Raw genomic sequence first — 27,162 nt, forward strand, 5'->3', positions numbered from 1 at the left:
TGGCTTCAGGAGCCCTGGAAGCAGAGCACGGGGCTCAGGAGGGAAGCTGGAGTGCAGATATGTGACTGTGGCTTAGTGGGATGACCTTCTGCCAAGTAAGTTTTTTATAGCTATGATTATATCACATAGTGTGTAGGAAGGTCTGTTTTCAGGATATTTTTGTTGCTTTATTGGTCCTCCTCTGCTGCACTGTAGGTCTGCTTTCTGGGATCCACTTAAATAAAAAGATTGAAGTAGCTCCAAGAAAGAAATGTCATACAAGCCATAGGAAGGGAAAAAGTCCTAATCCTGGGAAGCCCTAAACTTTAGGGCCAAGCCTGTGAATCTTGCTGAGGCATAGTTGTCAGCCAGAATTTCTGTAGGGTCAGGGTCCTTATGAGGACATATAAATTTAAAAGTATTTTGTAGAGCTCCTGGTTTCCTGTAGCACCCAAGGTCGATGTGAGATGGCACCTGGTCATACCCTATATTCTGGAGGTGTTACAGCCTCCTTTATCCATCACTTTAGCTTTTTGATCCCTGAATGAAAGTTTTTCCTTAGGATGAAATCCCCTCAGTCTGTCAGAAGTGACTGCAGGAGGAGAGCTCTAATTTTGGGGATTTGTTTGCACCCTTTGGGGCCCGACTGCTTTCCCACTGCCCATTGCCATCCCTGTTGGGAAACAGCACATCTCAACTCAGGGTTCAAGACATCAGGCTGTAGGGAAAGTAGCCCCAAAACCCTGTTTGAATTTGCTTTGCAGCAATGCTGACAGATCCAGCAGCGCTCACAGCTAACTTTGGAATAGTCTCCACTAGTGGAGAGGGAGCATTTTCCATGCCCGTATTTGCCAAAACTATTTGCTTGACTTTGAAACCTTCCCACATGCCTCCACACAGATGGGTGAAAGGATTGTTTTTCCTTTTTGAGTCACAGCGTTTGTGGACTGCTGCTCCTGCCAAAGAATTCCTCTGAAACTTCTAGAAAGGCAGCTCTGCTCTGTGTGAGAGCTCTCTCCTGGCTGGCTGCTGGCAGGAGCCCACGTGGAGCTGCCAGGTGTTTGTGGCACCCAGGCAGGGTGGCAGGGCTGTCCTACCTTGCAGCATGCTCCTGTAGGCATTGTCAGCAATGGCGTAGATGTGAGGGGGCATCTCGTGCCTCTTCTTGCCCTTGTACATGTCAATGATCTTCTCTGAGTAGATGGGCAGCTGCTTGTAGGGGTTGATCACAACGCAGAAGAGACCCGAGTAAGTCTGCAAGGGAATTCAAATAAAAGCTGGGCTTAACATCACCATGTGCCATGTCCAGGCTGGGAAACACAGGCAGGGGCTGCAAGGAATTAATGGGATTTCAGCAGCAGTGCTCCTTTGTGTTCTGCCCAGGGTAACAAAGGAAGCAGGTTTTCTGAATGTATGTGCATGGGTGGTTTCTAAGTGCACAAATCATTATTGCTACAAAGTGAGCTGCTGGAAGCAGGTGAATTCTGCAATCTGTACAAACACCATGACCTGATGTTAGAGCTCCTTAACTTCAGTTATTTTCAGTACATAATCCATGCCCTTATCACACGGAAGGGTATGGTGATAACTGTAATAATTAATATTTATATGTGCATTTTCTTATCAGAATATTATATAAATAACTGCTCAGGTAGGCATCAAATTTTGTAAACTGAAATCCTAGGTAAGAAGATTAAAGGGTTTTTTTAGAAAAAGCCTCCGTGAACACCACGTAACACTGATGACTGATGAGAGTCCTTAAATAAAATTGCTCAAGTTCCAAATAGATATCTTGAGAGACTAATCATGCCTTCACTGCATGACTATTTCTGCAGAAAACTTCAGGAAAAATGTGGTTTGTTTAGAATTTAATGGAGGTATTAATATAAAAATAAATACATAAACAAGAATAGTGGCTGCCAGCTGATAGGTGTTCATCCGTTCTGTCTTGGGTTTTTATTTATATATTTTAAATTTTTCTTTATTTCGTAATATTCCAGCTCTTGACCTGGACCAGAAGCAATACCATACGATACCAGATGAAGAGCCATATTTCACAAACAGTTGCTAAAAGAAATTTCTAAGGGTATTTAATTTAATAAAATTTAAACCCACAAAATAAGAAAATAAAACAAAAAAAACCAAACCAACAAACACCCAATTCTCATATTAGGAGAGAGCATCTCACATTAGGCAGGAGTATTGCAATACTTTAACTGGCCTATGGAAAAAAAAGAAATAATGGAACTGTGCTGTTCCTGATATATGCAGAAGTGGGGTTTTTTTGTTTGTTTTTTAAAAGATATTTATTGTTATTAATTTGATTTTGTTGCTGTGTGTGTGAAGCAGAGCCCTGGGGGTGCCACGCTGAGCCCGGGGCTGTGTCCCATCATGGCCGGAGCTGTCGCTGCTCCCCGGGCGCAGGGATTTCCCTGTCCTGACCATAATAGGGCACAGCCCGGCACGGCCCGGCACAGCCAGCACTTTATATGGTATCAGCACCCAGGAACTGAGCCTGGCACGGCACAGTCTGGCTGCTCCGGGGGCTGTGGGGAGTGACAGCACAGCCTGGGCCTGTGGGAGCCTGGCCCAGGAAAACCTGGCTCAAATCCCCCCTCTGGATCTCAGCATGCCCAGCCTGGCCCAGGGAAACTCAGCTCAAATCTCCCCCTCTGGATCTCAGCATCCCCAGGCTGGCCTAGGAAAACCCAGCTCAAATCTCCCCCTCTGGATCTCAGCATCCCCAGGCTGGCCTAGGAAAACCCAGCTCAAATCTCCCCCTCTGGATCTCAGCATCCCCAGGCTGGCCTAGGAAAACCCAGCTCAAATCTCCCCCTCTGGATCTCAGCATCCCCAGGCTGGCCTAGGAAAACCCAGCTCAGGGTGTCAGCACCCCCAGGCTGGTCCAGGAAAACCCAGCTCAAATCCTCTCTGGATCTCAGCATCGCCAGGCTGGCCCAGGGAAACCCAGCTCAGGGTCTCAGCATGCCCAGGCTGGCCCAGGAAAACCCAGCTCAAATCCCTGTCGGGTCTCAGCATCGCCAGGCTGGCCTAGGAAAACCCAGCTCAGGGTCTCAGCATCGCCAGCCCAGCCCAGGAAAACCCAGCTCAAATCCCTGCCGGGTCTCAGAATCCCCAGGCTGAGCCCCTCGGTGGGGAATGGCTCAGCTGGATTTTCATTGGGATGTCAGAATGAACACGTGCTGCTCATGTCAAAATGAGTTTTAGTGTTGCCAGAGTAACACACCTGAAAAGTGACAGTTTTATCCTAGAATGGCCACCAAGGCCCTTAGGGAAAGGACAGCAAGGCATTTTTTAGTAGTAAAAATAGATTTACTGTACACACTTAACTAATTGTCCCCACCCAAGTAAAAAATTAGGAGAGGAAATTAAGGAAATTATTTAGGCCTCCCTTCCCTGAGATTTTGAGGCATTTCCTGCCTTGCCACATGCAGGGCTGTTTGCACACCCAGGCACACAGTAACACAGCTTTAAAGAGCTAATTTTGAGGCACAAGAAGCAGAGTGTTAAGGCAGAGCAAAAGCTGGAGCTGATGCAGTTCAAGAATCCTCATTTCTAACTGGACTGTGATCTCCTCAGCAGATTTAATGAAGCCCTCTTCATTAAATGAAGCCCTCTTCACCTCAGGAAATTTAATGAAGGCCTCTTATATTGGCTGATTGTAGCTCCAGGTGTATGCTTTGCAAGGATTTGGGGGAGCTGGATTAATATAGATGATATTTTGACATGGCCAAGTGTATGATGGAAAGTGGGGCACTGAAGCTTCCATGCCTTAAATCCTTCTCCCTGGGGCACAGCCTGTCTATAGAGGGGCTGAACCTCTCCGCAGAGGGTCTGGAGGAAGAACATAATCTGAAATATCTTAGGGATACTTCCATGGGAGTGCTGAGCTTGGGTGTCCCTCAGATTGCTGCTGCTGGGTATTTACAAGAGATTGGCACAAATACACATCTGCATTGTGAATATCTAGGTTTGGGCAGAAGAGTCCACCTCAGTTCCAACATGCATATTTAGCTCTGGGCACTAAAGACAGCATTTCTCACTGTTAAGTGAAAACTGAACAAGTAGTGCCTATGAATACAAGGAATTTGATTCTACTCTCAAATCCACTGAACTTGCATTGATGTGTTCTTCATGCTTATATAATAATTTTTGGTGTAATTTGTATGTGGATAAAGCAGATTCTTTTTGTTCTGAGCAATGTGAAACATGAGTTAGTGGCTCAGGTTTCTTCTTGCCCTTCTATCTTAATTATCTATGATGAAGCAAAAGGCCAGGGTGTTTTTCTTCACCCTGTGAATTTCTGCACTGAATCCTTTTATTTAATATTATTTAATGTAAATGCAAGGGGGAGATGATTTTTTTTCCAGCTGGATTTATTATTTTTCTTTAGATTTGGGAATCCCCATTTGCATCACTGATGCTCTGGAGAGAAAAATGCTGAGGTCATGTTTTCTTTGAATATGTGGGACTCCAAGAGATGCAAATTAGGCAACACATGGCAAAGTCAGGAGATAGTTGTTTACAGTTAGTCTTGCAAGTGGGAGAGACTCAGATTCTCTTTAGAGGCCCCCTCTGTTTTTAAAAAGTTATGGCAGCATCTAGTAGGGCAGCACTGTGTAAAGCTTGGCAGTTTCAAGCAGGTTTTGCATACTGAAAATACAAATAACTTGTTGCACTACAAGTCAAATTATTGTCTTTGAAACTTTACCATCTTAAAATTTAGTCTCTTGAGAAAGAAACCTTAATTTCAGATGTGCTTCAATTTTTGCCTCCATAAAGAACTCTTTGATTTCTAATTGCATTATCCACTCTTGGAAATTAATTTCCCCTTTCTGTAGAAAATGAAAATTCCATAAAGTAAACATAATGGAAACCCTGGAACAGCTATGCAGAGTGTTGCTGAGAACAACAACAAATACCCAATCCCCCATTTTATCCCACTAACCTTCTACTAATTATTTAAATTCTTGTTACAATGCAGAACACTTTAAGAAAAAGTCTATTTTAATCATTAAGGCTGCATGTTCTGCTATTATAGCACGTGGATCCACATGTTCACCTGCAAACCTAAAATCCAATAAATTCAAATAATGAAAAGATAGGTACTCTAGCTTCTCTCAGGGACTTGATAATGTGCATTTTAGTACATTCCTGAAGGAAAGATCTTGAGCTTAGCTCTTTGAAGTTGCACATAACAAGTAAGCAGTTTCTTTGTTATAGTTCATATAACTATCTTACTTTTTGCTTAATTTCCTACTTTCTAATTCAGTATTTCTCATAACAAGACCTTGACTACTGTTTCTCCTTAAGCTCTGTACTTTCTTTCACTCATCAGTGGTCTGTCATGCAAGTAAAATATTTCATGGATTGTAACTGTAGATAACTTCTGCAGCACAGCAGAGGGATCCTTCATGTAAAATCAAAGATAACAGCTAAATTCCTTGGAAAAGTTTTAGGCTTTCTTACTGTGCTGTTTGCTAACTGTTGATGTGGATAGATTACAGGGTTATCAATATCAAAATATTGTTGTGTTAATGTACTTGTGAAGATTGAAAGACAGAATAAAATAATTTCTCATAAGTCACATGAACATAGACAAATTATAATTTATCCAGCTTGTCTGATCTGTAACTTGATCAACATGAGGGACAATAAGGTTTACTGGATGCCTGACTTTGCTTCAGTGACACACTGGTACATGCAAGTACTCTTGCCTGAATTCCAGTGGGTTTGTCCCTTTATCCACACATAAGGTTTAACTCCAGCATCAACAAACCAGAACTCTTCAGCTGCCTTTCAGTTTTGGCTGAGTTTTGCCTGAGTAAAACTGCATGATTTACCTTTTCTGTATGCTCTTTTTGCAAGCTGCTGGAAAATTGTTTAGGTTTGCATTGGATTAATTTAAAAGTCCCTCTCAAATTTTTTCCCCCAAACAGTAGGACTCAGATTTTGTTCCCCTATCAGAGAGTACCTTCCAAGCCAACAATATTCTTTCAGAATCTGTAAATTTTGTGGAAGAAACCTTCATATGTTTTAATTTAGTTAAGTAATGAAGCAATTATCAAAGAAGCAGGAGAATCATGGGGAATAAAGTGAATTTGGAACATTTTTGGGTTAGGATGCCATTGCTGGGGGTTAGTACTTGCAAGGCAGTGTTACACAAGGCCTTTATCCCAGACAGGGGCTGGGATCCACCTCGCTGTCCATGGGGTGTGGTCACATGCAATGGGAAATGCTCTGTGTGGGTTTGGGTCTACTCACATAAATTAGACCTGAGAAGTATCTCTCCCTTAGATTGTGCAGCACTGAAGCTTCATTGAGGCAAGTCAGCTCTGCCATGTCCTCCACTTTGGAGAACTTTGGAGGGTTCATCTTCTGGACGTCATCCTTGCTCAGTGTCACTTTCTTTCCATTTTCTGCCAGTTCAACCACCACCTCATCCCCTTTCTCTTCCTTGATACTCGCTGCTTCAAATCCATGTTTCTCTGATGGAATCCAAACCAGTTTCTTTGCTGACCAGTCAGCCTGGGCAAGTGGGTTGTTGATGAAGTTTTTGTCCACAAAGAGGAATTTCTCATCATCACTGAGAGGTTTTTGAGCCATTTTGACTCAGCAGACACCTGTTGAGGAAGCAAAATATTCTACTTTAAAGGGATAAAGGAAGGCAAATGTGGAGGTGCTCCAGACAAAACACATTTGTCAAATCTGCCATGCAGTAGGTCCAAATGTGTCATATCTCACATTTCCACGTGGATACTTAGTCCCTGTGCAGTGAGACAGTCAGAACTGCACCAGGGCCACCAGCTGAACTCCTTCCTGCAGCCTCAGCTCTTGCCCATCACAAAGTTAATTGAATTCAGACAAACACAAAATTTCCAATCACCCAAATGCAGTTGGGCGCATACTGAAATATCAGTGCAATAATGAAATAAGCAGTAGAAGGATGATTCCCAGGCTGTGTTCCAGCAAGGACAGAAATGAACCTTTCTTGCAAAGGACTATTTCCAATCACTTAATAATGTTTAATTTGGAGAAGACTATGATTAAGACAAGGTCAACAGAAAAAGCAGAAAAATCATGTTGTTGTCAATACTGCTGGTGAAAAAGAAGTAATTTAGAGGTAGCCCCTCCCCGTGGGTCAGACAGTAGGAGCTGGTCATTTCTGAAGGGTAAATGTCTATCACATGAGAGAGAGAAGAAATGAAACAAGCCTGGAATTGCCGCAGCTAAAAGATACTCTGAACTCTGACTGGAAGGATGATGCAGCTATGCCATGCAGTTGCACAGGGAAAAAGCAGCTGGATGTATCTGCCCATAGGTGAGAGCCAGTGGGGACTTTAGGCTGCTTTGCATGGTGCTGAGACAGCAGGGAGCTGCTCTCCTGCTCTGCCACTAAAATTTGGATGTGCTGATAGTGCTGGAGCTTTGCATGTGCTCTGCTCTATCCCTTGGGAACACAGGTCTAAATGCAGCAAGGAGTACACAGAGGATTTGTGGTTTGCTCCAGGGCAAAAAGAGTGTGCTGGTTGGGAAACCTGCTGTGCAGTGGAGCAGAGAGGAGAGCTAGGGAGGAGCTACAAATAGTGTGTGCCCAAGAAAAACATCTCTAGGAGACAGAGGCTGTTTCATTTCCTTATTGAGAATGAGTTTAATATTTACAGCATTCAAAAAAACATGAATCTGGAGGGAGCTTGGAGAACTGACTGCTAAAGATGTCAGCAGTCAACCCATAAGCAGGACAATATTTGTAAGGACCAAGCTCTGTGGTATGTAGCCAAATGGACACACTGTGCTCTGGGAGTACCAGAGCTTGCTTTCCAAATATTTGTCCCTGAAGCCTTCCCACAGATTAAAGTTTTTTTACAAGGCCACACTGTATGAGGGGTCTGAGAAGGAAACATGTATCATGTGGAAGGTGACATAAAGCTTAAAAACAAAACCAGGATTTTTAGAGGTGCCTAAGAAGGTTAGGTGATATCCCACTGAAATCCAGCGGAAATTAGACGCCCCAGCTCTTTAAAGTCCTGCAACAACAGTTGTCTTAAAAAAAAAGAAAAAAAAAAAAAAAAAAAGGTGCTTGCTCTAGAACCTTGCCTGGAAATCCCAAAGAGGAAAATTTGTCCAGATAATCCATGAAGGTGCAGTCAATGTGTTAGGGAGACCTGCTCTCTGCCACTGGCCCCTGAGCAGTGCTCCCTGTGGTCGAGGCTCTGTGAGGGAGCATCTGTAGGATGTGTCCCTCTGCTCGCTCCCAGGAGATTCTTGGAAGAGAGCAAGAGGAAACTATTTGACCTCTGTGTGGATTAAGGCAGAAAATGCTCTCTGGCTGCCAAGAGGGCTGGTAGAGCTGCACAGTTCCAATAATGGAGATGGTATTCTCTCCTGCTGAGCCCTCCAGCTGGCGGCTGCGGGGGGAAGCTGCTCACAGGGGAGCCATGGAAGCTCTGCTCATCCCAGAGCTGCAGCTCACAGGGCTCAGGGAGCAGCAGGGGCTGCCCTGGCCTCTCCCACTGCTGTGGCAGCAGGCAAGGCATGTTCTCCACCCCACTGCCCCAGCAGCACGGCAGGAACTGCTGCAGCAGTGGAGACAGGGGTTTCAGCCCATCCCATGGCCAGAAGAGAGCTGCATGGCCATGCTGAAGCAGCAGAAAGGTTGGATAGTGCTGCCTGAGGCTAAATGCCAGGTGACAGCACTTTTATATCAATAGGAATTAGGTACTGCTCTCAGAAACACCAAAAGTGAGACTGAACTGCAGAGCTGAGCTTCATGGGGTGAAACCCTGCTATTCACAGACACCCTGCTGCTCACAGAAAATGATGATGGAAATCAAACTGTCAAATCATCCTGACCATCCACCTCAAAAACCCAGCCATAGCTAAAACTACTGGCCTGTTACAAAGCATGTCACAGTGGGACATCCCAGAGGTTTGTCTGTTCTGCTGCCCAAGGACCAAGGAAAAGTTCCTTTCTTTGTTACAGGCTAAGTCAAAAACATCTTCCACAGATTCTAACATGAAACTCAGAGCTGGTCTGTCTGTATTTGACTATGTTCTCCTACTTCTTCCTGTATGTACAGGTGCAAAGTTTTTAATTCAATCTTTTTCAAAGCAAGATCCATTTGGAAGGTATATAAGGTGGAAAGAACTGCAGAACTTGGAAATACAGATTCTTATTCCCTAGATCCAAACACTAGGACTAGTTTGATTATGGCAAGAATAGATCCCCTACAATAACTAGTGAATAGAACTGGATCCCAGAACTACTCTGAAACACAATGAGGAGAAAACATGGATTTATGTGAAAAGAGCTTTTTGTGACTGAACCTCTGGAATCTAAGGATAAAGTTTTAGCAGCTTCTGACTATCACTGTAGTAAAAAAGGATATGCAGTTATGAAGTGTGGATTAATGGCTATTAATAATTGAATTTTTTTATTAATGTGCACTATTAATTTTCATTATAAAGGAAAGTCTTCCATCTGAATGAAAGGGGTAGAATATAAGCTCCATAAACTCAATTAATTTGTCCTGGTGAGGACTAATGAGCTGCTAATGAGATGCTGAAGGTGATTAATAATTGGCACTATATCTTCTGGTCCATCTCTGATCAAGACTGCACTGACTGATACTGGGAGTATGGGCTAAGGGGAGAGAATCCTTGCAGCCTGCTGAGAACATTCCCTGGGAAGGCACAATTGACCCTTTAGCCAGTTCCTGGGTTTCACCCACAGGGCTGGCTGAGAGAAATGCAGACCCCAATCCATGTGCAAGAGTTGGTCGGAGGTTCTCATCCATTTAGCCCAAATCATGTACAAGAGTGTACACTTTATACCCAGAGATGAGTTATCCTGAGAGTGGGAGGAGGAAAAGCAATCACAAAAATACCACTGCTGTGAAGTTTCTTGCCTTAGAATTGTGCCAAATTACACCTAACCTGATCCATTTGTTGTACTTGTTGAAAACACAAACACACATGGATGCTTCCACAGGTATTCCTCTGTCTGCTGTCCCACTATGGAGATATCTGCCTGACCTTCACTGTCCTTTCTCTTTCCACGTTAATGACAGAAGCTGAACGCTGTCTCTATAACTAGTTTGTCCTGAGTATATTATTTCAAGAATGAAATATAAATATTCCCAGGAAGTTCACTTTAATTAAAAGGTTATTGGCCAAGCAGAATTGCCTCCTGAGTCAGAGCTTGGAGGGGCTGCTTTTCCCCTAAGGAAAAGATAAAGGGCACTTCTCCATTCCTCTGCAGGATGTGCATGTCACTATAAAGCCTTATCACATCTGCACAGGGAATAATTATTGCAACACAGGAACATAGAACCTATTATTTAAAAAAACCAAGTCCTGCTCTCAGGAGTAGTTTCTGATGGAAGAGTGTAGCAGTAACCTGCTCTTGACTCAAACTGCATTTCTTGGGCTACAGTAATTCTTGCCTATGATCTTTCCAGTTTCCTTATCTTTTACCTTTCCAGTGCTTAACTGAATCATCCAACTGAGCACTGCTTGGAAAAAAAGATAACCAAAAGATAATCTAGGGGTGAATCCTAACCTTGTGACCTTCATTTAGGAACTGGAATTGCCCAGCACTGACAGCTTTATCATGAGCACTGCTATCAATCCCTCCTGGCCTTTCACCTTTTTTTGGTAATGCATTCTCCATATACTTCAACGTATTTTCTGTGAGTACCTTATTTTATAATAAAGTCATCTCACCTTTTTAATGTGATTTACTACATAACTCTGACTAAACACTTGATTAATTTTCTAATTTTCAAAAGAAATTTGCCCTAGTTATTGCCAGTGTTATAAACTGTAAAAATCAGAAAAGAAGGGGAAAAAAGAGCTAGATTCCCTTTATCTGGAAAATACCAGCTACTTCAAATTCTTGTAATGTCATTCTATTTACTAAATAAAATTCTGTATGTTGATTGTAATTCACAAATAATCCATAATTTTAACTGGATTTTGCACACGCTGGAAAGCTGTCTCTAGCTATTGCCTTCTCCTGACATTAACATACTTAAAAGCCATCAGATTTGCAACTAATAAGTCTCTGTGATTTCCAGAGCATTGGGATCTCTGCATACATCCCCATGCTGCCTTTTAAGGAGATGTTCTGCTCAATACTCTCTGTTCCACAAAAATGTAACGATAACAAATTCAAAACAAATACCTTTTAGGGACTAGTGTGTCAATTGCAAATGAGATAATAAAATTCATTGTTTACATCCAAGTGAACACAGCCAGGGCAGAACTGGGCACTGAACTGAAGTGACAATTTAATCAGAGCTTTGCTCTCGGGGGCTTCATCAACTCAGCCCTGCCTGAGAGGCTGGAGGGAACGGGGGACTTGGGGAGTTGAGCCAGTCAGTCTATCCACACAGTCCTGCTGCAAACTGCCTGCCAGGGCAAGGCTGGGAGTGAAGGACAAGGTGGGCTTGTCTTTCAACAAGTGTAGTTTAGAAAAGGTTTTACTGATATGAATGTATGAGATAGTGACAAGCCTTCTGATTTCTCTTATATTGAAAATATCTCATCATGCTTCTTAATTATGCAAACATATATGCCTTTCACATAAATACCAGCATTTTTATAGGTGTGCATGCACACAGACACAGACACACACACACATAGGTGAAAGAAGCCCGTGAACCTGTGGGATGGCGCTGAAGCTGCTTTCTGCACTGCCATCTACTGTCGCTTTAATTTACTAACGGGAGATTTTCATAAGTTTGTTGCTTTATTTTCCATTTTAAAAAAAGGCATGTCACCTTTGAAATTACTGTAATTCAGTAAATTGTCAGATTAGTTTTGCTTCAAATTTGTTCCCAGCATATTAAAAACATACATATGTACTGCTGGGGCATTTATGTAAAAGTGATTCTAATTTTTAAGCATTTTTCCTCTTTAAAGAATAAGTTACTGATGAACTGATTATTTTATTTGGTTGCAATTTCTTTCAGCAGTGCTTTATTAGGACTGAGAGTTTAGGAACCTCAGCAGCTCAGGTTTTTCATTCCCAAATGCCCGAGTGATGGTTCCCTGCAGCAGCTGCCAGGACCACCTGCGCTGCTCTGCACCTTGTGGGCTCCTTCTCTGCAGCCTTTCTGGTGTCTTTCAGGCTGGACCCAGCAATGGCAGTGCCAGCAGTGACCTGAGGCAGGCTAGAACACCTGTGCCCACTGTCAGCATGCACAGTCCCTATGCATTTTAAGCAGAACCCAAGCAGTAACACAACCCAGGACGAATCGCCCGAGCACATCTGAGAGGTCTGTTCCCATGCCCAGGTTAGGGCTCTGGATGTGTTTGCAGAGCAGAGTAAGAGTTAACTTGGCAGAGTCCCCCTCCCAAAGCGTGTGAGCCCCCAGCCCTGTCCCCAGCAGGGACCTGGCCCCCCGGTACTCACAGGTGTCCAATGGGGGGAGCAGAGTGAGTTGCAGACACAGCCACCAGCCGGGACAGCCCAGTCCTTGCTGCCTTTGCAGCCTCCCTATATAGAGGAGGAGAATCTTGTCAGTGGGGAGGGGCCCTGGAAACCACGTCCTGCTGGAAAATCCTTTTGGTACCTGGCTTGAAAAGCACAGCCTGAGCCAAGGAGCTCGGGGCCTAACCCTGGGCTGTGGCTCCTGCCCCAAGCTACTTTTTAGGGAAGAAAGCTGGTTCTGGCTTTCAAAAAGATGTATGAAAGGGGTGCCCCTAAATCACAAGTTCAGGGTTTCACCCTTTTCCCTGCTGTTTGACAAAGCAGATGGACCTTTAACTCCTTCCTGCCTTGGCAGTATCCCTGCCCCTCATGGCCCTGTGCCTAGAAGGGCAAAGGACAGGTCATGGCCTGTGTGGCACAGGATGTTCCTACCCACTGTCAGTGCATTTTGTTGGAGCTAAGTCTCTGAGTTCAGGGGTTGCTTGGGCAAAGAGGGCTATTCCTAACACAGCAGGACTGTGGCTCTGGGTCTCTCTGTGTTTATGTGACATTTGGAGCCTGGGGCTGGTTTAAGCCTCCTTTGCCCCTGGGAAACAAGAGGATTGTTTGCCACCTTCCCAGCAGATTTGCCAAAGTTTCTTTCCAGTGTGCAGCTCAGTTCTTGAGAAAGAATTGTAAATACTTGTTCATATTTAAGAAATACCTAGAAATACCTCCCTGTGCCCGTAAATGTAGAAGAGAAGTGGTGGAGAGCTGGGGGGGCACACACAGAACAGGGAGCAGCACCGTGTGCTGGCAGCAAGAGCAGGAGAGGCTGCTGGGAGCCAGAGCTGCAGGGGTTAGGGACTGCTCTGGTCCTCATCAAACCTTCCTCACACCCCCCAAACCTGCAGTCCCAGCTGTCCCCCCTCCTTCCTCCCCTAGTAGCCAACAGCCTTGTGCAGTAGGACCTGTGGATGGAGATATCCCAAAAAGGGAAAGCTAGGATCCTCTAGGAATTCCCATGGACGTGCCAAATACAAAATACCGAAACAACCCCCTCTCAGCAACAGACTAAATATGGTGTATACCCAAAGGATCAGAGCACAGGCCTGAGTGAAATTATTTCTCTTAACATCAACAGCTCTGTCTTCTTTGGAAAATAAACCCTCCTGGGGAAGATGGATGGGGCTCATATTGGTCTCATCATCTTAAAAAATACCTATGAGGGGAGGCTGGGCTGAAACCCTCTGCTGTCACTGGGTCAGAAACTTGCAGGTGGGATAGACCTGTAGCCCCTTCTAGTTCTGGCAAGTGGTGAAAAAATCTGGGCAAAGAGGAGAGAGGGAAAGAGCCCTGGGGTTTCTGCTCTGCAACATTTCAGAAATATCAGATGCAGTGTCAAGTTTGGGCCTCAGCTGGAGAAGACCAGATTTGCCAGGGCAGTGACACAGTCCCAGAGGTCACAGACTGTCCTGCCAGAGGAAGGGTTGGTGTCTGCAGAGGTGTGGGGCTGCCACGGAGCCAGGCAGAGCCTTCCAGGACCCAGCAGCGCCATATCAGACCTCTGCATGTGTGACTTTGTTGGAGCAAAGCCAGGGAAATTATCACCACCACATAAATCCAAGAAACTTGTCCTTGTTAGCCAAATGAATGTTCCTCACAGGGCAGGGTAGTTCCCCCATCTTACTTTTTTCCCCTGCAGTTTCTTGATTGCAAACTTAGCTTTTAATTAGAAACACAATGAAATGCAAGGGAATCCTCTGAAAAGTATGATCATTTTAACATTCATCAAAGTTATTCTAAGAAGTTCCTTTTAAACACATGCAGCTGTTTGACAAAAGCAGACACATTATAATAGTAGCTTAAAAAGGAGTGGAAATTATTCTGGCTGCTCTGCAAACCCCTGCACACGCAGGCTTGCTGCCCGAGGAGGGAGTTTAACAGCAGCACTGCTGGAGGGTGATATATGATGTGACATTAAACGGAGCTGGAAAGTCCAAAAAAATATTACTGCTTACTGCTGGGACTGAAAGAGTTTCACTCCCAAGCCATGTGGGGTAGGAATTGATGAGTATAAGCATGGCTTCCACCCTTCACTTAAAAGCTAATGTAAGAATATACTAATCTGACAGCCTGCCTGGGGGTTCCTGAAAGTTGTGGTGTTTGCTTTAAACCAAACTTGCCTCTAAATGAAAACTGTGGATTTCCAGAGGATGATGAATTTGTTACAAGAAAATAAGCTTTGTTTAAACCCCCTTGATTTGTTTATTTATTTGTTTTAATTACTTTTCTAGAAAGAAATAAAGCATTAAGAAGCCTACCCTTAAACATCTCCTTACTGAATTTGCACTGTAAATATTGTACTTGGGGAAAAGAAAAGAGGACCCAAGAAGGAAAGAAGTGAACTTTTAGCTGCCTTACCATGATGTAACCTGAACACAAGAGAGGGGAAAAAAGAAAAGCACAGATAGTGATGTTAGTTTGTTAAATAAAGCATCAGGTAAGCAATTTTTGTTTTGTTTAAAAATGTTTTTACTCAAGTTTTACCAACCATGTTTCTCCAAGATGACAAATGTAATTAGAACAGGTAATTGTACTTGTGGATTATCCCCTGTGTCAAGCTGTGCCCTTGCAGCAGGAGGGACAGTCTGTGTCCAAGCCAGGACAATCAATCTTGAGAACAGCCTGATGAGGGAAAGCACTCACCAACTGCTTGGTGTTTGTGCTTCTCGCTGCTGCAGGTGTCAGGTGAAGTGTGTGAGGTGCACAGAGCAGGTCAGAATCAGCTGCTGCTGAAAGGGTGTGTTTGCAAGAGTGAACAAAGCTTTTGGGGTTTCTTTTCCTAAAGGTGATTACCCAGGGCTAATCAGTCCTCCGGAAAACTGATCCAGTGACACCGAGATTGGGAGCCTGACATGGGGGTGCTCAGGAAGGAAAATGTAACTGACTCCTCAGGGGAAGCTGATAAAGCTTCAAAAAATCTCCTCTGTGCAGGACAGAAACTAAAACCTCTCAAACAGTACGGCTGCCCTGCAGTCAAGAGACACAATTTGCTCTCCTTTGAGGGGAGAGCAAAAATTTGGTCTTGAAGAATTTTTTATTTTTAAAACTTGTAGGTTAAGTTCTTCCAAAATGCTTTCCAGATCTGATATCCACACCAGACTTCACTGGCTCCTTGTCACCTTCACTTGTGATAATGTGCTGAGACAACAAACAGCCTCTTTTAATGGCATTCCCTCCATAATGCTCTTGGTCACTGTTCAATCTCCAACAAAACTCACAAATGCATTTTGCTGTTTAAAGACCCTAAACTTCTTTATGCTTGTATTTTTTTTAAATTTTCTGTTGTCAGCAGAAAGAATAAGGGCAGTTAATACAAGACATCCCAGGCTGCAATTATGCAACTTCTGAAGTTAACAAAATAATTTTTGTGTATGCTCACCTAGGTGGCAATTTCTTCTAAAACCTGAACCTGTGACTCTAGGCCTGTGAAATATTTTGATCTAAATATTGATCTCACCTTAAAAGTTTAAGGAATGCTAAGTGCATTCATTTGGGAAAGATTTGCAATTCCTCTTCACCCAGTAACAAGGCAGGCAGTGTGACATTTAGAGGATTTGCTGTATGTCAGCGTCTTGAAAGATACTCTCATATTTCATGTACTGACAAGATAAGTGCTAGATGATTAATAATATTATTAGACCAGTATACTTTCATAGACATATTTCAAAGCTTTCTTGTAAATAAACATCACTGGAAATATGTTTTAATTTGCCTTTAGTTTGCTTGTACAATGATTATACTTTGAAACAAGAGATTGTTTCTAACCCCCAGATGTGGGCTGTGAGGGTATTGGAGAATTAGATGAAATTCAAGTTACACCCAGAGCAAACAGACCAAATTCACCTAGTGTCCAACAGTGTCTGTACAATGGGTGAATCCCCAGAGAAAACAGTCCAAGGATTCCCTTTGTTTCAAATGCATTTTATCTCTGATTTCAGACATACATCTTTACCTCAAAGCTCAGTGAAGGATGCCTTTGTAGCAGCCTCTGCTTTCCTGACTGTGGAGAGAGAGGAGCCTGCTGAGCTGTGTGCCTGGGAAAGGGCAGGTACCAAACATCCTTTTGTCTTCTTCAGCCTAGGCAATTTTTTAAAATTTCTATCACCAAAAATGAATTTCCCAGGGACCTCCATGGCACCTGGGCAGCATCTGAATGATCTATGGTGGGAAGACAGAAAGCAGTAGCAGTGGCTTTGCTTACACCGAAACATTTGCACAGCAGAGAAGGATTGAGCTTTTGTGTTTTCAGAGCCTTTCTTTGCCCTTGAAAAGACAATTCAGAATCCAAATACACATAACGATTTGATCCACTGTTTCATGGAAAACACGGTCTAGCACTGAACTTCCAGAAAATCAAATGAAAAATTCAGGGATGGCTCTTCAGCCCAGCAGCTGAAGGTGACAGAGGTGTGAGCACAGAGCACACAGACATTGCCTTGTCTGATCCAGTGGTCACTGCCACTGCTGCAGGGGACTTACAGACGGATTTGATTGAGGTTTATTTGCAAACACACGTCCTCCCCTCCTGGCAGCACTCCTGAGACACACACATCAGCCAAGGAGGAGCTGCCAGCACTGCCAGTCACACGGAGGAGATGAGCTCACTGCTGAGGCTTCAGATGGAACTGCAGCCTCTGCAATCCCACATCAGAGTACGGGCTGCTGGGAGAAATAAAAAGTAGCCCTGCAATGCTAACTGGCTCAAATCAAGATAAAGGCAAAATTTCACAGTGTGAAATTCACAGCTTGGGGTCCTTCACAAACTGCAGGTTCTCCTCCTCTCTTCCCCCCTCCCCACTACCATTTATCTAACAACAAAGGTTTCTAAGGACCTGACTCTAGAGATTTATTTATACAAAACTCCTCTCAGTACCACTGGATGTATTTAAAATTTAGGCATTTTGGTAAAATGAGAAGAGAAAAAAATAGATGTTATTTTTTAGGTATCCCTGCAAGTTTGGCTTTTAAAATAAATTACCATTTCAAAACATGTAAATATCTCAGCTAAAAAAGAGTTCTGGGAATCAGTTATCTACTATCAACTTTATTTTTAGCTTTGCCCAACTTAGAGTTTCATGTTGTTTGGGAAAAAACCCCAGAAGTTCCTTCGCCTCCCATATACCCAGTGTTACACTGCACAATTTATAGCAACTCCAGATGGAAAAAACTTACCCTTGTTTGTTTGCTGGAATGAAGATAAATATAGTCCCCATTTCTGGAGAATTAAAAACAACTATCCCTCTAAAGCACTTCAATTCTTCTATTAGAATTTCTTTTCCCTTACTTATCTGAAAGTTACAGCTTCTTTTTAAAAAGAATGATTAAAATGTTTAGTTTGAACACTCTCAAAATACCACACAGAATAAAACTGAAAAATTTTATTCAGAAACACAGGAAAAACACACAAAGATATAAATGTAAGAATTATAAGTTATTATATAAAAATTTATTGGATAAACTCAGTATATTCAGGTGCAATTCTGGACACAGGATTCACTAATGTGAGTTCCTATACAGTCTTCCTTCTATCAGCACTGGGGAAAGAGAGCTTTGCTACCATTTTTAAATTGACAGTAAGCATGACCTTGTCATCCTGTCTCATGAGCAGATGTTACAAGCTAAAATGGTCCCACTGGATTTATTGAAGAAATGTATGAAATGAAGAATGTCCTAAATTAAATCTGACAGACCTTGAAATGAGAAATTAGAAAATGAAAGATATCATCTCTTTATACTTTGTAAAATAAGAGGCTCTTCGATGCTTGTGCCAGCCATCCTTCCTGGTTCTGGAATTCTGTCTGAAAATGAAACACAGACAAAAATACTCTCACGATCTGGAGCTCCAATGCCTGTTATCTTCTACTATTACCAACTTGGATGCACAATATCATTATAGGGGATTTAGGAAATTTTACAGATTACTGTTTCCATACAGCTGTAGGAGATAAACACTGTATTTCACACCTTTTCTCAGGATCCCCAGTCTGCTGGGATACTCATACATCTAAATAAACAAGGTAATTTCTAAAGTGAAAAGCAAGTTAGATGTTAAATAAGAGACTTGGCAGGTTGAGTCTATGAATGGACTTGATTACCTGAATATGCAGCCTAACGAAGAGTAGGATAATTAGTATTTTAAACCCAATGCCTTTAGGTCTCTACTAACATACTCCTCAAACACATGCAGATAGTAATTTCAGAATGTATTTACTTAAAGGTTCAAAGCCTTAAAAATGTAAGTTTTTGCTTAGTTCTAAAAAAGCAATGTGCTGTTGTGTCTCATGATTGATCCTGATTTCTGTAACTAACAGTAACCAATTAAATCTCCACGTGAAGTTATATTGGAGTCAACAGGGCAGGGTGACCCTGCAGAGTCAGCAGAAACAAAAGTTACTTTAAAAACAATTCTCCTATACACTCAGTTTGTTTTAAAAATGAAGAATTTCTGATAGGAATAATTGTTTTCTAACAAAGAGGTAATTTATAGTAGTTTTGCTATGGAAATTTTGTTTCTTCAGCCCCCTCTTCTGGCAGAAGAAAAACATCATTGTCTCAATGAATTAACTGTTAAAAAACTGTTAGTACTTCTCACCCTTTTTAGATGTCAGTAAGATCTCAGGCTTCATACTTTTGAAATTTTTGGATACAAACCAGACAGTTCACAGTATTAACAGGAGAATAATAAATCTGCACAGTAAAAAATGAAGCAATATGCCCAGCAGTCTCTTTGAAGGAAAAAGCTGGGCCAATGAACCTTTTCATTCTCTAGCTTGGGTGGTATTCATTGTAAGCAGTCCAAAAGCAGACCAGAAAAGGCAAGTAAGATTTAGCAGTGTTTACTGTAGAGCAGTGAACTTTGGGCTTAAGCTCTTGTGGCAAATAGGATCTGAATTATGTTCTCAGAAAAGGTTTATGCCCATGTAAAGAACTGACAGCTGAAGAGTTAAAAACTTTCTATAGAAATTGGGTTAGACCAGATAAGAAACAGAGATATGCTCATTTTTAAATATATTTTATTGAGAATTTAGGTTAAAATATTGTGCTGAATTCCCAGTATAGTGAAACTGTCTCTAGCTGACCCTTTTCAAGTTTATAATAATATAAGGGAGCACAATTTGGCCAGCTGAACATTTAGGGAAAAGGCATTTGGTGTCAGATGAAAGCACTCCTTGCACAGAGGAGGAGGCACACAGTGTCCAGCTGCATGGTTATGCTATTATAGACATATCCATGGTCTAGGAAATCTGGTCACAGATAAAAGTTCTGCAAAAGTAACAATGCACACACCTTTTTGATTTCTCTCAGCAAGTGGTTTGCCAAGGTTCTGCTTTGGATAATTCAGCAAGGATGCTTTTGGAAGGATATTCTGGGTACTTTCTTCTTTACCAGCATGTAAGAAATGAGAGAGAATTCCATACAGGAGAGGTCTGCTTAAGGGAGAAATTCAAAAGTAGTCTGTAAAGTCTATGAAATACTGAGCATTAAAAATACACCCTTCCCCCAGGACTTCTTAGATCTTAATATTTACTTCTACAATATGTACATATGTCTTTAATGACTTAAAACCCATCCAAGTACCATTACGTAAATAAGCACAGACCTAAGCTCCTCCTGAGCACCAACACTGCCCTAGAAAGCTCAGACTAAGAGACACTCCCCACTGAACTTCAGCTCCCCTGGCAGGTGAAGAACTGGAGTGTTCAGCACAGATGCACACTCTCACCCATGCATCAGAAGGATCCACACACTCACAACAGATCAGACTTTGGTGGGCCAGTCCACCATGGCACATCTCAAACCTGGCTCTTCCTAAGCACTGACAGGTTCAGACAGCACAAGCACAGAGAGTGCTGAACGTGTCTGAACCTGCCTCAGCCTCAGGTCATTAATGCAGTGTTATTGCAGCACTCTGATTTTATATCTGATCTTGCTATTGCTCCACATAGCAACTCACAGATGTGCAAAGAGCAGATCTGCTTTCTGTAGACTGTACTGGTAAGAGAGATGTGTTTTGGTGCACAAGGGCACTCTGGGGAATGCCACAGTGTTGGCAGAATGCAGTGTTAGTTTGGAGTATGCCTGAACACGGCCCCATGTTTGGCATCCTGAAGCTGAATCCAGCATTTGAGAACATGCGTGGGAGCAGCCACATTTTAATTACTGAGAACATCTATATGTGTTTTATAATTACACTAAAGAGAAAAATATAGTGGCATACAGAATATACTGTGATTCCAAAATTCCTCCTTACACTGATTTTCCGCTTGCATCTTCAACTATATTCAGCTCTTTGGCAAGAAATTGTCTATCCAAGGGCACTTCAGGCTGGCCGGATTCTGGAAAACAAAATCCCTGGATCTTAAGACCGGTAAGAAAAATGTCACCAATTAATAGAAGACTTCAAAAGATCACGAGAGCACACACCTCCCTTTTAGACTATTAATAAGTAACAGTGTATTGTAATTCAGGGAACTCAAGCATTAGTGATTCATACAGGTATGATTTACAATAGCACATTACAGTTTTTATCTTCACTCTTAAAGAATGTAAGAAAAATATTAAAGAAGTTTTACAGTATAAAGATAAATTCATCAGGCAAACAACTCTTTCTCTAAACTACTACTCTCAGGCATGTCAAGAAATTTGAGTTTGCAGGCTGTTATCAAGTTTTCTTGCCTTTGCATCGACTACTGTGCCAAACAATTTACCTCAAGTGTAAAGGAGAAGAGAGTAAGTTTTCTTGAAAACGAATGGAGTGATTTGGCTAAATGCTGCAAATAGAGCTGTGGAGAGGTTGTTTGTACCCCGTTAATTCCCAAGGGAAGACAAGATTATGCAGCTTGTCACACTTACTGATTCCATAATATCAATGGAATTATTTAACCAAACAATCACTGATTATTATTACAGCGATAAGACAAATTCATGGCCAATACCTGCCATCAGAACAGATGCTGAGTATTTATACTTGTTGTACTCCAGGTATTCCCGAATGAGCTCATTGATCAGCAGGTTCTCCCGGGACAGCGTGGGCCGCGGCTCGCTCTGGTCATCCAGGGCATTGAACACCTCAGCTCTGATCCTCGCTTTGATTTGGGCAAGAGCTCCTCTTTTTTCCAGTGTGTCCTTTAGAACTACCACCATAAAAAGGCGCGTTAATTTAAAGCCGAACGCATTCCAGGAGCAGCAGCAGCATTAATTAGCCCCGATACAAACGGAGCTCTGGCGTGTGCCAGCGCCACAGCGATAAGGTATCGGCACCTGTGCACGTGCCAGGACCCACCAGCCAGGCACGTCCCAGATAAAATTCAGCCTTCAGAAAAGTCACAAATACAATTTTTTATTTTTTTAGTCGCAAGCATACATTCTGGCAACTTAACAGGATGTTACTGCACCAATACTGAAATATACGGAAATATACAGCCCGCAGTACATGACGGGGGGGCAGTGCCAAGGGACGGGGCCCCCATGAGCGCCCGCGGCAGCTCTGAGACCCATCCGGGTGGCCGCGAAAGGCCGATCCACGCTCCTGCCCTCCCGGCAGCCCGAGACATCCCCAGCCCCGGCCCCGACCTGCTTTGAGCTCCGCCACCGTCGCCATGGCCGCCGGTACCCGAATGGCGCCGTGCTCACTGCGCAGGCGCGGAGCCGGGCGGCGGGAGCTCCCTGAGGGAGCTGCGCGGGGCCGAGAGATCACTGAGGGAACAGAGCGGGGCCGGGCAGGAGCTCCCTGAGGGAACAGAGCGGGGCCGAGTGGTGGGAGCGCCCTGAGGGAACAGAGCGGGGCCGGGAGCTCCCTCAGGGGACAGCGCAACTCCCGTCCGGCCGCTCAGGGAGCGGAGCCCCGGGGGATCCCTCTGCTGCCAGCGGCCCCCAGGCCGGGTCGTGCAGGGATAGAATAACCAGCATCAGCAGCGCCTCCGTGCTGTCCGTGGAGCTACCGCTCGGTGTCTCCTGCTGTCCAGCTCCGTCAGCTGGGCGCAGTGTCAGGGGTGCCACGCTTTCTCCTTCTGTAATTTCAGAGGTTGGCAGAAATCGGGGAAGGAAGCATGGAAAATGAGCGAGAATTTCTTCCATGTGTGCAGCGGGGGAGTTCTACACGGAGGCCCTGACAGATGTACTGTTGATTAAAAGGACTCGCCAAAGCTGAGCTTCTAATGAGAAGGACTTGCCAAAATGTAACTGTATACGGGGTGTTTTGCAAGCCTGAGGATCCCTGGCGTGACTGGAGGCTTGTGTGTGTGCTCCGTGTTGCTGGGATGAGTCAAGAGTGTTTATTCTGTCAATGCATGAAGCATTTCCCAAAGGAAATGCAGCCGGGGTGGGTGAACAAACTGGATTTGCTATTGTCTGCTGGGGCTTGAAGGAAAATGTGAGTTGTCTTAGGCAGTAAAGGCTAAGACAAGGCTTATGTCTGGGAGTTGGGGAGTTTGTTAGGATTGTTTTGTTTTGTTTGTTTTTACATTTCCTCTCAAAGCAAATATTTATATGACAGTCTTCCAAAGCCTCTCTGGTAGAGGTCAATAAATAAAATTTAGGAAAATCAGAAGTGGTGGTGACGTCATTGTGTTTCCTTAGCCCAGCAGTCGCTGACAACGAGTCAGAGCAGTGCTTGCCCCATGGCCACCCTGAGCCCGCTGCCCGGATCCCCAGGGCGACTCCAGGGACAAACAGCTGCTTATGTTTAATGTTACGGCATTTTCAGTCTAAACATGTTTCTCTGCATCCTTCCAAACTTCTTCATTACTTTATGAGTCACTTTTCCATCACACCTGATTTCTCGTTGATAAGTTCTTGCAGTTTTCCACACTGCTTCAGTTTTGTGTGCTGCTTCAATTTGTATTCTACCAAAAAAATAATATAGAATTTTGTGTAGTTCTTTTTTCTGCTTACAAGGGAATCTCCCTTTTAGACAAGATTTCAGTTTCTATTTGTTGTATTAATCTGTGTGTTAAAAGATACTGTTTACAACAATGGTTTGTGAAATCTATGTTCAGTGACTTTCTGGTACTCTGAGATTTGATTCTGTATTTCTAAAAGTTTGGCCTCGTGTCAGCTCTAGTTTTTCTCCTCCACAAAAAATATTCTGTTACATTTTTTTCCTGAACTCTTTGGCTTCCTCTCACATTAATTATTTACTCTGTATTTTGATCGTGTTCTGGTTTACAAGGAAATAGAATTAATTAGAAGAGAACTAGTTTGATGTGGAAATCCAAGAATAATTTTTTGAGGAGAAACATCATTGACATGAAGCATGGCAATTGTGACATTGGGACAGTCTGGGGCTGAAAGAAAAGTATTTGGAATGCGAAACTTAAATTTTGTTAGTTTTTTAGCTTACAGTAAACATGTGGGTAAAAAATGTATCTTTCTAGACACTCCTTACTTCATGCTTATTTACTTTTGGATATAAAAATAAAGGGAATCATACTTGAACATTTAGCTGTTCTCTTGCAATACTATAAAGATTTTAACATTATATGAATTAAGGTATGGGTTAAACTGACAAACTCCTAGGACTTCTGACACCCAACGTGTGTGGTTTGATCTTTCTGTGAAGATTCTGCTCCGCTCATCAGCGCAGACGGGAGCTGGGCGGGCTGGACTCAGCTGCTGCTGCTCTTCGACCTGACACCCTGAGAATGCAGGATCCAGGGGGACAGAGCAGAAATATTGCAGCCAGATGGACAATCTGGCCACCACTAGCACAGCTCTGAAACTGCAGCTCTGCAAGGGCAGGTGAATAAAGAAGCAGTCTGTGATATATTTTTTGTGTGTGCGATTCCTGCTTTCAAGTTACACATTAAACAAACAAGACCTGTCTCTTATTAACAATTTTGTCTGTTACCATGATTGCTTTGGATGGACAAGAACATTTAAAATTGAGGTTTGTGTGATTAAAGATTTCAGATATTACTGTAGGGTACTATGTAACCACCCTGCTATTTCCTGCAGCATGTAATGCCATTCCTACATATGTACCACCATACTCTAGCTGGGCTATTCTGGTAGTCAGGCGAGCTGACTGCGGATTTAACTGGTGCATTTTAAATAGGATGTAAAGACACCGTGAGAGACAACCCAATGCAACCACACGGCTGTGCAGTCAGCTCAACTACTGCGTATTTTGATGCAAACCTGGTTGTGGACGAAGTTGTTTTGGTTCTGTTCGTGCTAGTCAACTTGAACTAGTCAAGGGCACTGAAACCCGTACAGCTGGTTCACGCTGAGAAGTGAACTATTTGAAGGTGAGCTTAGGCTTTCCCTGGGGCCTTCCCCTGGGATCCTGCGGGGCCGGGGTGCCAGCGGGGCACTGCGGTGCCTCTCCCCGGGGAACACGTGGGGACTCTGTTCCCAGGGACCGGAGCAGCGCTTCGGAGAGGGCGATACCGTCGTGCCCACCGCTGCCTCCGGCCCGGCCCAGCCCAGCGGGCAGGTGCGGGTGCGAGGCGCAGGGCCCTGGAGCCTGCTGGGGCAGCAGAGCCGGGCAGGCGGGCGCGCCCGCGGGGCTCCGGGGGCAGCGATTCCGCCCCGGCTACGCTGCCGGGGGCGCGGGGCATTTCTGCGCTGTACAAAGGCACGCGTCGGGCTCCGGCCGAGGCTCCTGGGCCCGCCGCCCGCCCTGATGCGGAGGCGTTGGTGGCCCCGCGGGCCGCGCCCAGGCCGGCGTTGCGGGCGCACCCGCGGTGCCGCACGCGGCGCTGACGGGCCGGCCCTGCCCGCTCAGGCGGGGCCGCGCAGCGCGGGCGGCGGCGGCCGGGGCTCGGCATCCCCGTGACGCGGAGCCAATCAGGGCCCCGAGCTGCCGCTGCCGGCCCAGCCCCGCCCGCCGCCGCTCGGCCGGAGAGCTGAGGACGGGAAAGCTCTGCCGCGGGAGCCCGCGGTCGCCTCGCCGCGCTCCATGGGGATCGAGAGCTTCTGCAGCGCGGACGCTTCCGAGCCCTTCTGGGTGAGCGGCGCCATGGGGCCGGGTGCGGCTCGGCGGCGGCGGCTGCCGGTGTCGGCACGGAGGGATGGTGGGGAGCCGGGTGGGGCTTGGGTGGTGACGGAGCCCGAGGGGCTGCGCCCGGCAGCGGGGGAGCGGGAGCCGGCGGTGCAGGCGCTCTCCGGCAGAGCGCGGGTGCTGCGGTGCGCCCCGGCCGTGCGGCGTGTGAGCTCCGGCGCGGAGCGGCCGCGGGCCGGCGGGGCCGGGCTGGGCCGTGCTGTGCCGGGCCGTTCCGGGCCGTGCCGGGCCGGCCGCTCGTGGTCTCCGCCTGGGCGCGGTGTCCCCACGGCCGGGTCGCGGAGCGGGCGCGCCTCGTGTGCGGGGCTTCCGGCAGGGGGATGCTTGGAGGGGAACTGGCCAGGGGGTGCCTGCCGGGCGCTGGGAACGAGCTCCGAGTGCCGGGACAGGGCTCTGCCCACGCGTTCGGCCGCTCGCTGCGTTCCTCGGGGCGTGCGGGTAACAACAATAACGGTATCTGACGGCTACTGGCACACGAGAGCGGCTGGAGGAGGCTTCTATCGCACCTTTTACAGCAGTATTTTGGCTCTTCCTTAGCGAAGAGGGGTGAGCGCAGGTGCTGTGCTGTGCTGTGCGTGACCTAGGCACAGGTGAGCGGTGCGGGCACGATGCGGTGCCTCTCGCTCGGCTGAGACTCGGGTTCCTGTGCGGGGACACGCCGGTCCTGGAGCAGCACCGGAGGGAAAATTCATCTCAGGAGCAAACTGGTTGTGTGTAGAAGGAGGTTGCGTGGAGGAAGGGAAGAGCTGGAAGTTAGGAAAATAAATCTGGAGTGAGAGCTACTGAAGTCAACATAAGAAGAGAACTACTTGTGTATTCATCAGATGTTTGCCAAATAGTTTTGAGCTAATGAGCTGCCTTAGTAGTGAAAAAATAAAACAGAATCAGATGTCTCAATAAATACCATTGTACTATTTATCTCAAGAACAATTAGGATATTACTGAGTAGTTATCATCATGTTAAAATCATCATGTTAAAATCAAGACTAAGACAATTAGTTTTTTTCAGCTGATTAGAAGTGACTGCTAACTTGCTTTTATATTGCTTATACTAATATCTCTTTTCTGCTATTTCTCAGGTTTCTCAGAACTGCCTTAATTATGAACTGTCATTATACGTATTTTTTTTCTCTTCCCTAGAATGAGACTTTTCATTTGAAGGGCTTAGGAGAATGCATGTTTCAGAATGAGTTTATGGAGAAACTGACTGGAGAGAGTAGTAGGGTTGTGACAAAGAGTTGCCAGCTCATTCTTTGAGCTGTGAAATTGTAACATCAGGTAGGCACAAGAGAAGTTGTGCCACACATAGGAAGTTGGAAGCAACCAGTTTATATAGGATTTTTCACAGCAGATTCTTTTATTACTAAAACTGTTCTCATGTTTATTATAGCCATTTCTGGTATTTTTGTAAAAAACTACTCCATACGTTTTTTTCCACTAATTGCATTGATTCACAGTGTTTGGGATTTGACATCCTTCTCCAAATCACATGGAGTCTGCCTTTCATTTCTTGCAGCTAAAGATCCTGTGGTTGTTTGATTTCTGGGCTCTTCTGATCCTGCAGAAGAATAATTGTGCATTTGAGTGAGGGTTAGATGTGCCTGGAAAAAACTTCCTTCATGCTGACCTTGTCTTCACAAGTAACACTCTGTTTCCTCTTTGTTGCATCATTCCCAGT

At 44.7% G+C, this 27,162-nt stretch overlaps 3 protein-coding genes across 8 annotated transcripts in view; 1 reads left to right on the forward strand and 2 right to left on the reverse strand.

The window, feature by feature from the left end:
• The window catches only part of MYH11 (myosin heavy chain 11), a 54,360-nt gene extending 41,890 nt beyond the window's left edge, over window positions 1-12,470 (reverse strand). For all 3 annotated transcript variants that reach the window (XM_058815951.1, XM_058815950.1, XM_058815952.1), the window contains exons 1-3: window positions 12,419-12,470; window positions 6,265-6,623; window positions 1,077-1,233 (exon numbers count right to left, since the gene is read on the reverse strand). In XM_058815951.1, the coding sequence (XP_058671934.1) occupies window positions 1,077-1,233; window positions 6,265-6,606 (499 nt within the window). In that variant the 5' untranslated portion in view covers window positions 6,607-6,623; window positions 12,419-12,470. The remainder of the gene's footprint in view (window positions 1-1,076; window positions 1,234-6,264; window positions 6,624-12,418) is intronic.
• Window positions 12,471-17,844: 5,374 nt separating this feature from the next.
• Window positions 17,845-22,101, reverse strand: CEP20 (centrosomal protein 20). 4 transcript variants are annotated; one of them, XR_009275441.1, is made up of 5 exons: window positions 22,055-22,101; window positions 21,418-21,615; window positions 20,700-20,817; window positions 19,769-19,911; window positions 17,845-18,279 (listed from the first exon to the last, which is right to left on the reverse strand). XR_009275441.1 is itself a non-coding variant. In XM_058816087.1 (5 exons), exons 1-5 carry the CDS (start codon window positions 22,080-22,082, stop codon window positions 18,203-18,205), a joined length of 528 nt encoding a protein of 175 aa, XP_058672070.1. In that variant the 5' UTR covers window positions 22,083-22,101; the 3' UTR covers window positions 17,845-18,202. The 4 variants fall into 4 exon arrangements, 2 of the variants coding, with proteins under 2 accessions (XP_058672070.1, XP_058672069.1); XM_058816087.1 differs by having other exon boundaries at window positions 19,769-19,908; window positions 20,733-20,817; XM_058816086.1 differs by having other exon boundaries at window positions 20,733-20,817.
• Window positions 22,102-25,317: 3,216 nt separating this feature from the next.
• Window positions 25,318-27,162, forward strand: part of ABCC1 (ATP binding cassette subfamily C member 1) — a 46,014-nt gene continuing 44,169 nt past the window's right edge. Inside the window, exon 1 of the mRNA XM_058816000.1 lies at window positions 25,318-25,430. Within this exon, the coding sequence (XP_058671983.1) occupies window positions 25,383-25,430 (48 nt within the window). The 5' untranslated portion in view covers window positions 25,318-25,382. The remainder of the gene's footprint in view (window positions 25,431-27,162) is intronic.

This window comes from Ammospiza caudacuta, chromosome 17 (genome assembly GCF_027887145.1).
Source record: "Ammospiza caudacuta isolate bAmmCau1 chromosome 17, bAmmCau1.pri, whole genome shotgun sequence".
Lineage (NCBI taxonomy): Eukaryota > Metazoa > Chordata > Aves > Passeriformes > Passerellidae > Ammospiza > Ammospiza caudacuta.

Excerpts from the sequence above, each read along its gene's own strand:
- CEP20 (XM_058816086.1), bottom strand. The coding sequence starts at position 22,082 with ATGGCGACGGTGGCGGAGCTCAAAGCAG. Across the intron at positions 21,616-22,054 it reads GGTGGCGGAGCTCAAAGCAG|TTCTAAAGGACACACTGGAA; the intron begins GTCGGGGCCGGG and ends TTATGGTGGTAG. Across the intron at positions 18,280-19,768 it reads TGCTGAGAGAAATCAAAAAG|ACAGAATTCCAGAACCAGGA; the intron begins GTGTGTGCATTG and ends TTTCATTTTCAG.